Source organism: Orbicella faveolata, unplaced genomic scaffold, assembly GCF_042242905.1.
Source record: "Orbicella faveolata isolate gen_17 unplaced genomic scaffold, um_ofav_v1 contig_3, whole genome shotgun sequence".
NCBI classification, from domain to species: domain Eukaryota; kingdom Metazoa; phylum Cnidaria; class Anthozoa; order Scleractinia; family Merulinidae; genus Orbicella; species Orbicella faveolata.
The window spans coordinates 21,822,023-21,832,204 of record NW_028301558.1 but is presented as its reverse complement, the minus strand read 5'-3'; the positions used below and the strand labels follow the sequence as shown (position 1 = coordinate 21,832,204).

Genomic DNA, 10,182 nt, shown 5'->3' with positions numbered 1-10,182 from the left:
AGTCTTCCTGCCGTTTGATCCGGGGATGTACGGCAAGATTTTTCACTCTAACTGATCAGAAATGCTCTCATTATCGCCCTAACTGTATCTCAAGGGGGAATATTTCTTTGGCCTTTCGATTTGGACGGTTTCTACCACTAACATCACAGGGGATTCCCGGAAAGCCAAGTACTTCCGCTTTCAATTTCTCAGAAATCAGTCTTACATTTTAGTTCAATCAGGGCTCGAACGAACATGGCCGAGAATATGGCAAACAGAGAAAGAACTGCTGGACCGTCAGTTGTTCAGGTGGAAGGCGACATTCACATCGACCCGACGTTAGTTTTTCGCAGCGTTTATGTCACAGGATTTCAACCGACAACAAAATCGGAAGACCTAATTATTCATTTTCAGCGTTCGAGAAACGGCGGCGGTGATATCGACAACATCGTTGTCAGTAAGCTAGGAGCTGCAGTAATAACATTTGACAGCCCTGAAGGTAAAATGTTTATGGTTAACTTATGTCCTTAGTTCATATGTGGAATACTCAAGTCTCGTATCGGAACACTACGATTATGAAAGGAGTATGTTTAATCACTGCGTTACTGGTCTAGAAACTGAATATGCAGTCAGGATGTGTCTTTCATTTTCGATAACAGTTAAGAAGAGTATCGTTCTACATTTTCCTCTGCGACAATTTAGGCTTTAGAAATGTCTTAGTCTTTCAGGCATCATTATTTTGGTTAACTGCAGAATACCCTGCCACTCGATCTAAGTTCATCGCAGCCGGCTACGCGGTCAAGTCAAGTTGAAGTATGTAATTTATTCATGAATATAACTCGTTCTTTCATCCATGAGCCGAAACTCACTGCGCACTGCGTACCGCATAGCCAGCAACTAAGATAACTTCTTCTCTTGTATATATTAATCACTATACGTACCGCTTACCGCATAGCCAGCAACTAAGACAACTTCCTCCCTTGAATATATTACTCACTGCGTACCGCGTGCCGCGTAGCCACCATTTTTCAGTAAAGTGCTCGATGTGGCATGGTATTCTGCAGTTACCATTATTTTGATGCTCAGCTTTCTCCAAACATATTCGTTCGGGATGAAAGCAAACATTAAAAAATGCAACCGTCTTTATACACGCAGCCGAATTATTGTGCATGTAATTTTATACGGGACTCGTCATTAAACTTTTGCAAACGCAGTGAATATTTATTCGTTAAAGCTTAAACCTGATAAGTGGGTCTACACATCTGTAAATTACGCAGATCTGGAAGATCTTTTTTAGTTTCAGTTTATTTTATTTTGCATGTGTACAATAATCAGTAACGAGTATAGAGGCAGCCGACATAGTTATCATGGCGATTAAAAATGTCGCGCAGTCACGGTTACACATTGCGCCCGCCCGATCTTAGTTTCTAGACCATAAATAGATTCTCCGAAGTAATCATGGGTATTCTCAGCTCAATGAAGAAGTCAGAACATGTGTTTATCAGAATCACGAGCCCGTGACTCATTTTTAGTTCCATTTAATGTTGGGTTAGATGTATCTTTGTTCATATTATGTAATTTACTAAATTTGGCACAATAATTCAGATAATTGTTGTCTTTTATTTACTTTTTGCATTCTGTTATACTGCTCTGGTTGCCGTGTTTAGAGACCTTTCAAGATAGTATGGTCTGTGAGCATGTGGCCTGCATAAGCCTCTATTGGAAACTGAACCAGAGATGTAGGGATGCAAAACAGTATTTAATTTTATCTACTTGATCCAATCTCTAAAACAGAAAACAATAAGGTCCTTTGTACTACTGCTAATAAGCAAAATTAACCCTACAGTCACTGATTTTAGACAAAATATCATCTCATACAGTGTTCTTTTTTCAAAACAAACATAATTTCTCCCCGGCTGATAATCAGCACTTACTTTATTAATATTAAATTAGGTGCCACCTTTCACGATTTGCAAACTATAAATCAAGAAATCTTTAGCGATTCTTACAGTTCCCTTGTGCAGATCTATTTCTCTTTAAATGCAAGCAAATTTAAATCAGCTTCCATGGATGCTGTTCATACATCTGGGGTATTTTCTTGTGCCATTAGTTGTGAAAACAGTTCTACAGAAGGAACAGGAGTTTGGAGGAGCAGCTTTAATAGTGAAACAGTATGAGGAAAGCATGAAGAAGGATAATCACGACTGTGAGGTATTCCAATACCTGACGCAATGGTTTCTATAACTTTTATTAACTGTATAAAAAGGTGATATTTGCGTCTTGGTTTAACTTGAATGCATACTGTATATGAATTTTAATTTGTGTTGTAAATGTGATTTGAGTTTTAATTCAACTCTGGTGCTTGTGAGTCCACAAGGTATTAGGTATTCTCAATGTTTTTCTCAATGTTTTTCAAGTTTACAAAACAATGTCATTAGGAGAAACTGCACATTCCTTTTTATTTTTCTCCGTCTGAAAATTCTTCCTTAGCAGGTTTTATAGAATGTCATTGAAATCATATCTATTGTCTACAGCAGTGCTGTGTGGGTCCAACTTACATCAACATTTTTTCCTTTGGTTAAGGTGTTCGAGCTGGTTTCTGCAGAGCTTTGTTTAGAAACGGTGGAACTCCTCACCCGTGAACAAACAAAAACCCTCTTAGACGAAATTGCTGGCAAAACTGGTATTAAGTGGATTGAAGTCAGTGAAACTTTTACTATGTCAGGAGATTTCAAGCAAGTGGAGCGGTCCCGTACCTACTTACAACAGGCTATAAATCAATCTGGTGGAATTGCAGTATTCAGTGGCCTGAAAAGAAAAATGACGCAACCTCAGAAGCACCGTGAAAACGAGTCTCAGTTTGGTGGCGATGAAAGCGATGGAGGTCTGAACCAAACCTGCACCAAGGCAATTGCTGTGCGAAATGGATTACATTGCCAAGACCAAGGACCAAGTAAAACAGAGTCCAACTGTGTTGAACATGTCATACCCCCAGTAAATCACCATTTTGAGGTCGAGCCAAAGTTCATAAAAGTTTTTGTCAAAGCACACGAAACTGAACTGAACAGTATCGAGGCCAAATACCATGTGAAGATACCACGAGAGGCTAAAGATGGCAAAATCAGAGTGGCACCGGACGACGCGTGCAGCACTGAGGAATACGACAAGGCTTGCGACCTGTTCATTGACTTGTACCAACAGATGACTCAGGTAATGAAGATGGAACGTTTCTCTCTGAAGAGTGATAAAAATATTGTCCCTGCTCGAAAGAAAATTCTTGAAATGAGTAAATTGTTTCCAGTCTCTGTTGAGGTGGCAAGGGATCAAAAGCACTGGGAACTGTATGGAGAAGAACACGACTTGGAGGCAGCCTTCGAATTTCTTAGAAAGGAGGAGATAGAAATAAAGAGGGAAGCAGGAAAAGACGAGGGCACTGAAGAATTTCAAGAGTCAAGCCACGATGAGGAGATGGATGTAGACCCTTCAGATTCTTCCACAGGGTTCCAAAGTAAAGATCTAATAGAAACCTACATAGGTTAGCAATACTTTTTTCCATCTTGGTGAATGGAATTTAGTAAACATTATGTAAACATTATTCATTAAGGTAATGTTAAATGACCCTTCAAATTATAATTTGCACTGTTAATTTAAAAGAGAAATAAGGGGTCCCTAAATCGTGATACAGGCCTCACACTTAAACTGTGTAGGTTTTGTATAAGCTTCCAGCTGGAGTAAGGAAAATTTTAGATGCACTTAAGGCGTCCAGAGTGTGAGAAAGTAAATTACGCTATTACATTACTAAGCCTTGGAGGGATCTCTCTCTGTAAAAAAGTTCGTATATTTTGCTTTCATCTAGTTTTTTTCTGGAGACTATTGTTAGCCACTATTTTTCTGCCTCTTGTCACATTTTCGTTTTAACGCAAGGCAGATATATCCCTCGACTGGGAAGGCCGTAAACTACTCCGTCAATTCCGGTTGATGAACTCAGTGTAACTCATGTTTTCTCTCTGTAGGTGGTGTCAAAGTGTCAGTTTACAAGGGAGATATTACCAGCGAACGGGTTGATGTCATTGTAAACGCCGCCAACAATCACCTTCGACACGATGGAGGTGTGGCTAAGGCCATACTTGACAGAGGAGGAAAGGTAATCGAGATAGAGTCAAACAAGATTACAGCAAAACGTAAATCACTGAAAGATGGTGAAGCAGTTATAACAAGTTCCGGACATCTACCTTGTAACAAGGTTGTCCATGCTGTAGGACCAGTTTTCCGAGACGTAGGATTGTCCCAGAGCAGGTATCTCCTTCGCCGGGCCTGTTTAAACAGTTTAAACCTCGCACAAGAATGGAAAATGACCTCTATAGCATTACCAGCCATTGGCTCCGGCAGCTTTGGCATGCCGAAAGACGAATGCGCCAATGTCATGTTTGATGCCGTTGAGGAGTTTGTTAAACAAGGCAACCCAAAGAAGAAAACGATCACTGATATCAGATTCGTGAATAATGACGATCCCTCAGTTCAAGCCTTCAGGACGGAGTTCATCTCTAGGCATGGAAACAACCAAGAACATTCCGGCAGACCTATTAAAAGGCCACCAGATGGTGTCGAAGGTGCGACGAACTCAGTGCCTACGTCTTCAAGGTCAAATCGTGGTAAAAGTAAGAGCAGGAACAGCTCTGGCAACAATCGGTCATCGACGAAACCGGGTAACGTGGTTGGCAGCCATCATCAGAATACTTCAGGTAGTTCTGTTGCTACAAATGATCACCCTTTAAGTACTTCCAATCTTCCGTCGCGTTCAAACAAATCTTACAGTGGTGCAGTGAAGAGCAATACGGGAGGAGGTACTGAAACAAGATCGCCCACAGCTCAGGAGCATGGAGGTGCAGGGAAGAAGGGATATCATCCCCCCAATTTGGCCACGACGGACCGGAAAGATGAAGGTATGGCAATACCAAATAAACCAAACATGTAACCCTTATTTCAATGAAGGGCGATTATTTTCTGTGTTTTAGGCTGCAGTTTTCCTCTCTAAAATAAAAACTGTTCATGACGCACAAAGTGCTGTTCTTTGTGCACAAGCCCGCGTTTATTTTTAACAATAGACAGCGTAGCAAGATAAGTAACAAATTGACAAAGAAACAGGCATGTTTAAACCAGAAAGAATCAGGAAAAGAGACATCACAACTCGCCTGCACCCTGATTAAGTCATTAGACTCATTAGGCTTCTAACCTCAGGGGCAGAATGTCAACTTGTATTTTTTTATTCCTCTCCATAAACTGAAGCCTTCAATAAATTATACCTTGTCTGTGTTGATCTGACAAACAAAGACAAGGGTACTGAACAAGCAATTTCACATTCAGAACCAGAAACCTGATGGACTGGATGTTATAATAGTAATACTACAATCTCGTGTAATTCCGTGCGAAACATAGAGGATCTTTTAACATCCAGGTTATCATAATCTTTGTAATCAAAAGCGAACATTACATCCTGATGTCTTGGTGAAATGCAGTGAGCGTAATCATATCATCAGTCGAAATAGTGAGTCACCACTTACAAGGTAAGCTGAGAGTTAAGCCTGGTTTTCAAATGCCTTGGAAATACCTTAGGCGTCATCACCCCGACTTCCTAGGGATACTTCCTAGGGATACTGCCCCCCCCCCCCCCCCCAAAAAAAATACTGCCCAAATGCATAACAACATTTGTCCAAGTAATAAATTGCCCCAGGGCTTTACCAGCTACTGGTATACTTGTGAGCTTGATTTGATTTTAACTGCGCAGATATCATCAGAGTCCTTAAGGTATAGGTGCGGTGAAACGTTCAACTTGAATATCATCTTCGACATATGGGCAATTACCAGAGGGGGAAATCGTAGCGTTACGTAGGCATAGGGAAAAAGATAATGCAAAACGTTTTGGGAAATTACTTGTAGTGAAAGAGGTACCGTATAATTTATGGCAGTGCCGGTTAAGCTAGGACTGGTTGGTAAGAAGCCCTGAAAGACATTTTAGCGGGAGCCAGATTTGTGGGCGCGGCGGTTTGTATTGGCTATAATTGGCGTCCCTTTCATTGATAACCGACAGACTACACTATTTCAAGTTTTAATTTCTTTAACAGATTCTGCTTTTGGCGGAGCAGGCTCAGAAGCTGAATGCCCCATCTGCCTCGATACCGTGACAAATGCACGGACTTTGAAGTGTAAACACGTCTTCTGTAAAGACTGCGTGGAGACTGCGCTAAAGCACGACAACAGATGCCCCGTCTGTAAAGAGGTGCAGGGCGTTATGAGAGGAAATCAGCCTGCAGGACAAATGCAGTTTCACAGAGGACTTCAACGCCTTCCCGGCTATAATGGTAACATTACATTAAAAATTTTAATTATAAAAATAAAGATTTAACGAACAATCATGTATTTATGAAGATCTTTACCATGCATATAAACGCACAGCCAATACAACTCGACATCTTATTCATTCGTTTGTTCGCTGCGCTCGTTTGTTCGCTGCGCTCACTCGTGAGATATCGAGTTGAACACACGAAGATAAAATTCGTATCCACTCGCGGGCATGTATTATCCTCTATATAAACGCCCCTAGTACATGAAGTTTCGGCGCTATCTTGTGGATGTTTTAAATTGTGCGGTTCTGCACTTGTTAATAATATTAGGGAGCTTAAGCAAACCACAAAGACGACGGCAACGAGAAGATCACCAAAGAAAATGTTTAATGAGCAAAACAATAGCTGTGCACGTGCGTTATATAAATCTTTGCAAAAAGATGTTGTTTCTGCGAAACAACAACTTGAAATGACCAAGTTTTGCGTCGTCTACGGAACGTGGACGACGACGGCTGATTTTTTGTATTTCCATTTGAAATGGAACGCCGTCGTTGCATATTTAGCTTAAGCACGTTTTTACAGCCATTGGCGTACCGAACAGATCTGGACAATCGAGAATTTCGTTTGTAAAATATGACTTCATTTTTTTACTAGGCGTCGTGCGTCCTCGCCGTCGTCGTCGTCGTCGTTGCTTAAGCTCCCTAATGGCGACGCTAAAACGTCATGTACAAGCGTTTATATTTCTTTTGAAATATTCTTCCATATTTTCTTCAATTCCAATAAAAGTGTCTGAATATAATTAAGCACCCTGCCGGTGGGTCTACAACTGCTGGGTAATGAGTCAGTGTGAGATGAAGTATACTGCAGAGCGTGCTACTGCTACCATCGACCTGTGGACAAACAGCTTCATGTTGGTTAAAAGTATTCGACTGACATATAAACAAGCCGCTGAACATATATTACCCCCCCCCCCCCCCCGGCTTAAACAGTTCTGTACGTATGTCTTCAAAATTGTGAGAAGTCTTTTGGACAACTTTCGCTGGATTGTACGTCACAGCACGAGCAGCATCGGGTTACATCCCTTTTCTGTATATAACACTTTCCTGTCTTACCGTAACAACAGCAAGAATATAGTAACACAAGCAACAACTTATTTTGTTTTCAATTCTGTGCGTCATTGATCTGCAGATTGTGGTACAATCATTATCGACTACTATTTTCCACCGGGAACACAAGGCAGGGAACATCCTAGCCCTGGCCGAAGGTATGATGGCACCCAACGAACTGCTTATCTTCCTGATAACCGAGAAGGAAATGAGGTCCTGCAGCTTTTGAAAAGAGCTTTTGATGCTCGATTGGTTTTTACTGTTGGAACCTCAGTAACAACTGGACTACAAAACCAGATCACGTGGAATGATATCCACCACAAGACTAGCGTGCATGGAGGTCCTCAGGGGTAGGTATTTGACGTGGATATTTTACTGCAAGCTAATTTTAGCTTTTTCAGACAATAGAGACCCTGTCGTTGACTTTCCTTCAGTATGGGAATTTATTTATTGTACATTCTGTGAGAGAGCCATATTCTCTTGAGCGTCCTGTTAATTTGAAAATATTCCATGCTGACAACTGATACGTCAATAAACGTAACCTGCTTTCACGTGGCTAAAAGATGAAATGGAACTGATTTTGAGTAAAATTTTTACAGATTTGGATATCCAGATCCTGACTATCTGAGGAGGGTCAAAGAAGACCTGGCTGCTAAAGGAATCCGCTGATTGAAAGCAATCCTACGTTTTTTTAAGGTTGAAATATGTAGGAGTTAATGTACCTCTCTTTTTACAGTAGTATTGAAACATCGAGCAAAAAGCAACTTAGCTTAAATCACAGGCTTCTCACCTCGAATCGAGTTGATAAGCTTCTGCTAAGTAAACAGTTACCCTCGTCTTCGCGGACTCAATTTTCTTTCCTTCTCGAGAGACGTGCAAGACTGCACCTAGTTTGGTTAATGTTGTCGCACCAAAGGTAAAACCCAAGCAACTGCTAATCGTTAGCATCACGGGCTTCGTCGTCATAATAGAACAGTTCGGGTCAAAACTAAGACGGTGAAGGAAGAACACAGTTGACACGTTTAGTAGTAATATTCATTTGCATAATTGAGTAAAAACTTTTTCTGTTTAAAATTTGAAATCTGCTGGTCTCGTTGAAAGAGAGAGCAAGCCACAAGCCAAATTAAGGCATTTCGTGTAAGTTTGAATGCAATATACGTGTGTCGCGCAAAATAGTGAAAAAGCAGTCTTTTGGCATAAGTGAGTTAATAGGTTTCACGTTAGCTCTTGACAGCGTCGACCAGTTGCATTTAAAGCACATAGCGAGACAAGATTAGTGTATTGCAGACTTTGCTGGATTTGTGTTTAATTTTACAGGAATACCGGTGAAAGTCGTTTGTCGATAGTTTTACTTTTTGAATTTAGCATGATGGAATTCAAGATATGGGGATAACGTATCAGTGAGATATCGTATGTCCTTGAATAGTCTAATACTAGTTATCTTGGCGATGTTGCTGTGTGTAGTTTTGTATCAACTTGAATTAGTTTAACGCGTAAAGGCAACAACGGGCTTGCATATTTGTAGAAGTGATATTATAGCCGAGTATACCTGATTCATCTTTTCTTGTTAATTAAAATACTTAAAAATACTTGTGATTACTTTGAAGTTAAAGTTAGTTCGGAATCTATCTGAACCATCACTGAGCAATTTGATGTTTTTTAGAGCGTTGTGGTCTTGCCCAGCTTAAAAAATGGCGAGAATTCAGTACGGAATGTAAAATACAATACAGTTGCCAGAACCCCGTCGCTCCCGGGAAACGCCCATGTGAAATGATCTGGGATGCCTCTTTTTGCTCCAAAGTTTTGTTTACCTCTGAAAGATAAATATTGCAAATACTATTTCATGCCTGAGCGGAATATCCTTCCAGTAGGCAACACGAACATGGTGGTTTTGAAGAGCAAGTGAGTGGGATTCAGTAAAGAAAGCGGTACGCGTGCCAAGGATACAATAATACGATGACTTTTTGACTAGAGCGATCTCAAAAATTATTAGCTAAACCCTCCACCTCCTTCTCCCTTTCTCTTCCCTCTTTCCACTACTTCGTCGAATTTGGCGTAATACTGGCGTCGGACCACGAAACCTTGAAAACTTAAATAACGTTGATGTGGACAGAGAACAGACAGAGACAGAGAAGTCTAGAGATTCAGAGCAAACATTACACTGGCAACAAATCGAGAAGCCCACTGAACTCTTGCCGTTAATCTCAATGCGGTATACGTAGGAATAGAAGGCACACTGCCGTGACAAACACGAAGGACAATGTCGTAAAAATTATCATTTTATAAACTTGACGTTTCAAAATCATAGTTTTAGACATACGTTGTTTTGCTATGTTTGTCACTACAGTGTACCTTTAATTTTATTCCTACTAGCTGAAATTGAAGTTGTCGAAGAATAGGAGTGTCAGTTTCTCACATAACCTGCTTTATTATATGGAGAAGAGTGTTTTACTGGGAACTAAACCACTGGTAGATTCCATACGCCACTTCATCCGGGACCCGAGTGGCGTATTTTCCGTATGTCACCTTTGTGAGTGTCGTATCGTTCAATGACCACACGATTCCCGCCTTTTGCTTTTGTTGAATTGGTTTCTCCATATAATAAAAAGAACATTACACGTTGGCTCCAAGATATGAATTTTATGTTCTCGTGGCAAGAACAATATCTCACGAGTGAGCGAAGCGAACGAGTGAGATATTGTTCTTGCCACTCGAACATAAAATTCATATCTTCTCGCCACCGTGTAATATCCTCT

At 40.7% G+C, this 10,182-nt stretch overlaps 1 protein-coding gene across 1 annotated transcript; it reads left to right on the top strand.

Moving 5' to 3' along the window:
* The first annotated feature begins 11 nt into the window (after positions 1-11).
* LOC110064464 (uncharacterized) lies at positions 12-9,015 on the top strand. The gene is made up of 7 exons (XM_020771518.2): positions 12-478; positions 2,090-2,190; positions 2,563-3,514; positions 3,993-4,922; positions 6,102-6,338; positions 7,509-7,776; positions 8,026-9,015. Exons 1-7 carry the CDS (start codon positions 235-237, stop codon positions 8,093-8,095), a joined length of 2,802 nt encoding a protein of 933 aa, XP_020627177.2. The 5' UTR covers positions 12-234; the 3' UTR covers positions 8,096-9,015.
* The last annotated feature ends 1,167 nt before the right edge of the window (positions 9,016-10,182 follow it).

What these genes read in the sequence shown, in the direction of transcription:
- LOC110064464 (XM_020771518.2), top strand. Translation starts at nt 235, where the DNA reads ATGGCCGAGAATATGGCAAACAGAGAAAGAACTGCTGGACCGTCAGTT. An exon ending in AGGATAATCACGACTGTGAG is followed by an intron (nt 2,191 to 2,562) that starts GTATTCCAATAC and finishes CCTTTGGTTAAG; the next exon opens with GTGTTCGAGCTGGTTTCTGC. An exon ending in ACGCCTTCCCGGCTATAATG is followed by an intron (nt 6,339 to 7,508) that starts GTAACATTACAT and finishes ATTGATCTGCAG; the next exon opens with ATTGTGGTACAATCATTATC.